General features: G+C 37.8%; 1 protein-coding gene across 1 annotated transcript in view; it reads right to left on the reverse strand.

The window, feature by feature from the left end:
• Positions 1–582: 582 nt before the first annotated feature.
• LOC128636734 (tigger transposable element-derived protein 4-like) overlaps positions 583–1,791 on the reverse strand; it is a 1,425-nt gene continuing 216 nt past the window's right edge. Inside the window, exons 1-2 of the mRNA XM_053689718.1 lie at positions 989–1,791; positions 583–877 (exon numbers count right to left, since the gene is read on the reverse strand). The exon at positions 989–1,791 is cut by the window's right edge and continues 216 nt beyond it. Of these exons, the coding sequence (XP_053545693.1) occupies positions 583–877; positions 989–1,791 (1,098 nt within the window). The remainder of the gene's footprint in view (positions 878–988) is intronic.

Genomic DNA, 1,791 nt, shown 5'->3' on the forward strand with positions numbered 1-1,791 from the left:
CTGAACATTATTAAAAGATTAATTGTTGCATCAACTTTGTTCACAATTACTGTAATACAGTAAACATTTTAAAGTACAGTACTGTATAGTTTTTTGTATCCAATCCAGTACTGTACTTTAAAAATTTTTTAGCTGCAGATGGAGACAATGTTTACATACTGTACTTTAAAATGTTTGTACTGTACTGTTGCTGGAGAGGTCTTGCTTGAAGGTCCGGATACAGAATGATCTGGAACAGGCCAGTGTGTTCTAAAACAGGGAAATACAGTAGTTAGTCATCAGAAATAATGATCATAAACAAAACATTCAACAGTACTTTTAAATAATGTACAGTACTGTACTAAAAAACAGTACAGTACTGTATTTAAGCTTTACATACTCTTATACAGTACTGTACTGTATTTAGATAGTGTACTACAGTTACTGTCTACTGTATGTTTTTACTGTACATACCTGTACCTTTATTGGTTTTCTTGTCCCCACAGTGCCAATAATGTTGCTTGTTTTCTTGGGGCATTGGTTATCCTTTTTTCAATTAAATGTCTAGTGGATGTTATTGGTTCTAGAAGCTCCGGGCAGTTATTAAATAATGCAAACTATCTCTAGAGCATCTTGGTAGCTTTTGATTGCTGGCTCACTGGGAATTTCTGTGGTTTCAGCACTTTGATCGTCATCCATGTTCTCATCACTATCTTGTTGTTGATCTATAAGTTCCACAGCATTTGTAAATGTGCTTTCCGTCGCAAGTTCTTTGTCTATGTCAATGTAACGGTCTATTTCACTGTCAACAAGACCTCCTTGCTGGAATAATGAACGAATATCATTGTTTTCTTCTACAGTCACCTGTATTATTTCTGGCAATTCTTCATTATCGTTCCTGTTTGAATTTGAGAAACCAGCTTTTACAAAGCACTTGCAAATGGTATCAGCAGAAATAGACTTGCATGCCATAGAAATCCAGTTGACAGCATCAAGGACTGTTATGGACTTGGCAAGCTGGTGTACATTTTGTGTGGTAGAAATGTTTGCAACCAAGGACTGTAGCAATAATTTTCTATAGTGTGTCTTCATCGTGTAGATAACACCTTGGTCCATTGGCTGTGTTACGCTTGTGGTGTTTGCAGGGAACCAGGCTAATTTTACATTGCTAAGTTTCAGATGTGGATGGCAGGTAGCGTTATCCAAAAACAGGATGACTTTATGACCTTCTCTCTTCATTTTTCTGTCAAAAATCTTGAGCCATTCAGACATTAGTTCTGCTGTCATCCAGGCTTTTTTATTTGCACGCCAAATAACGGGAAGCTGTGTAGTGTCTATGTTTTTGAAGCAACGTGGCTTTGCTGCCTTACCAATCACAAGAGGCTTCTCCAATCTCCCATCCATGTTTCCACAGAGGAACACCGTCAATCTTTCCTTGGATAACTTTCCTCCTGTGCATTTTTCACGTTTAACAGCCAGAGTTTTTGAAGGTAGCAACCTAAAGAATAGGCCAGTTTCATCGCCATTGTAGATATCTTTTGTAGCGTATGGTTCCTTAAGCATTTTGAGCTTTTCTTCCCATTGGCTAACAGTTTCTTGATCTACATCCTTTGCTTCTCCACATATTTCATTCCATACAATGCAATGCCTCCTTTTAAAACTTTCCAACCAGCCATTAGATGCCTTGAAATCTGTTTTGCCTAATTCTTTGGCTAGTGCGAGGGCTTGTGTTTGTAGTATAGGACCAGAAATTGGTACATTTTTAGACCGTGCAGCTACAAACCATTCCCACAGGAGCTTGTTTAAATCTTC

This window comes from Bombina bombina, chromosome 7, assembly GCF_027579735.1.
Source record: "Bombina bombina isolate aBomBom1 chromosome 7, aBomBom1.pri, whole genome shotgun sequence".
Taxonomy (NCBI): Eukaryota; Metazoa; Chordata; class Amphibia; order Anura; family Bombinatoridae; genus Bombina; species Bombina bombina.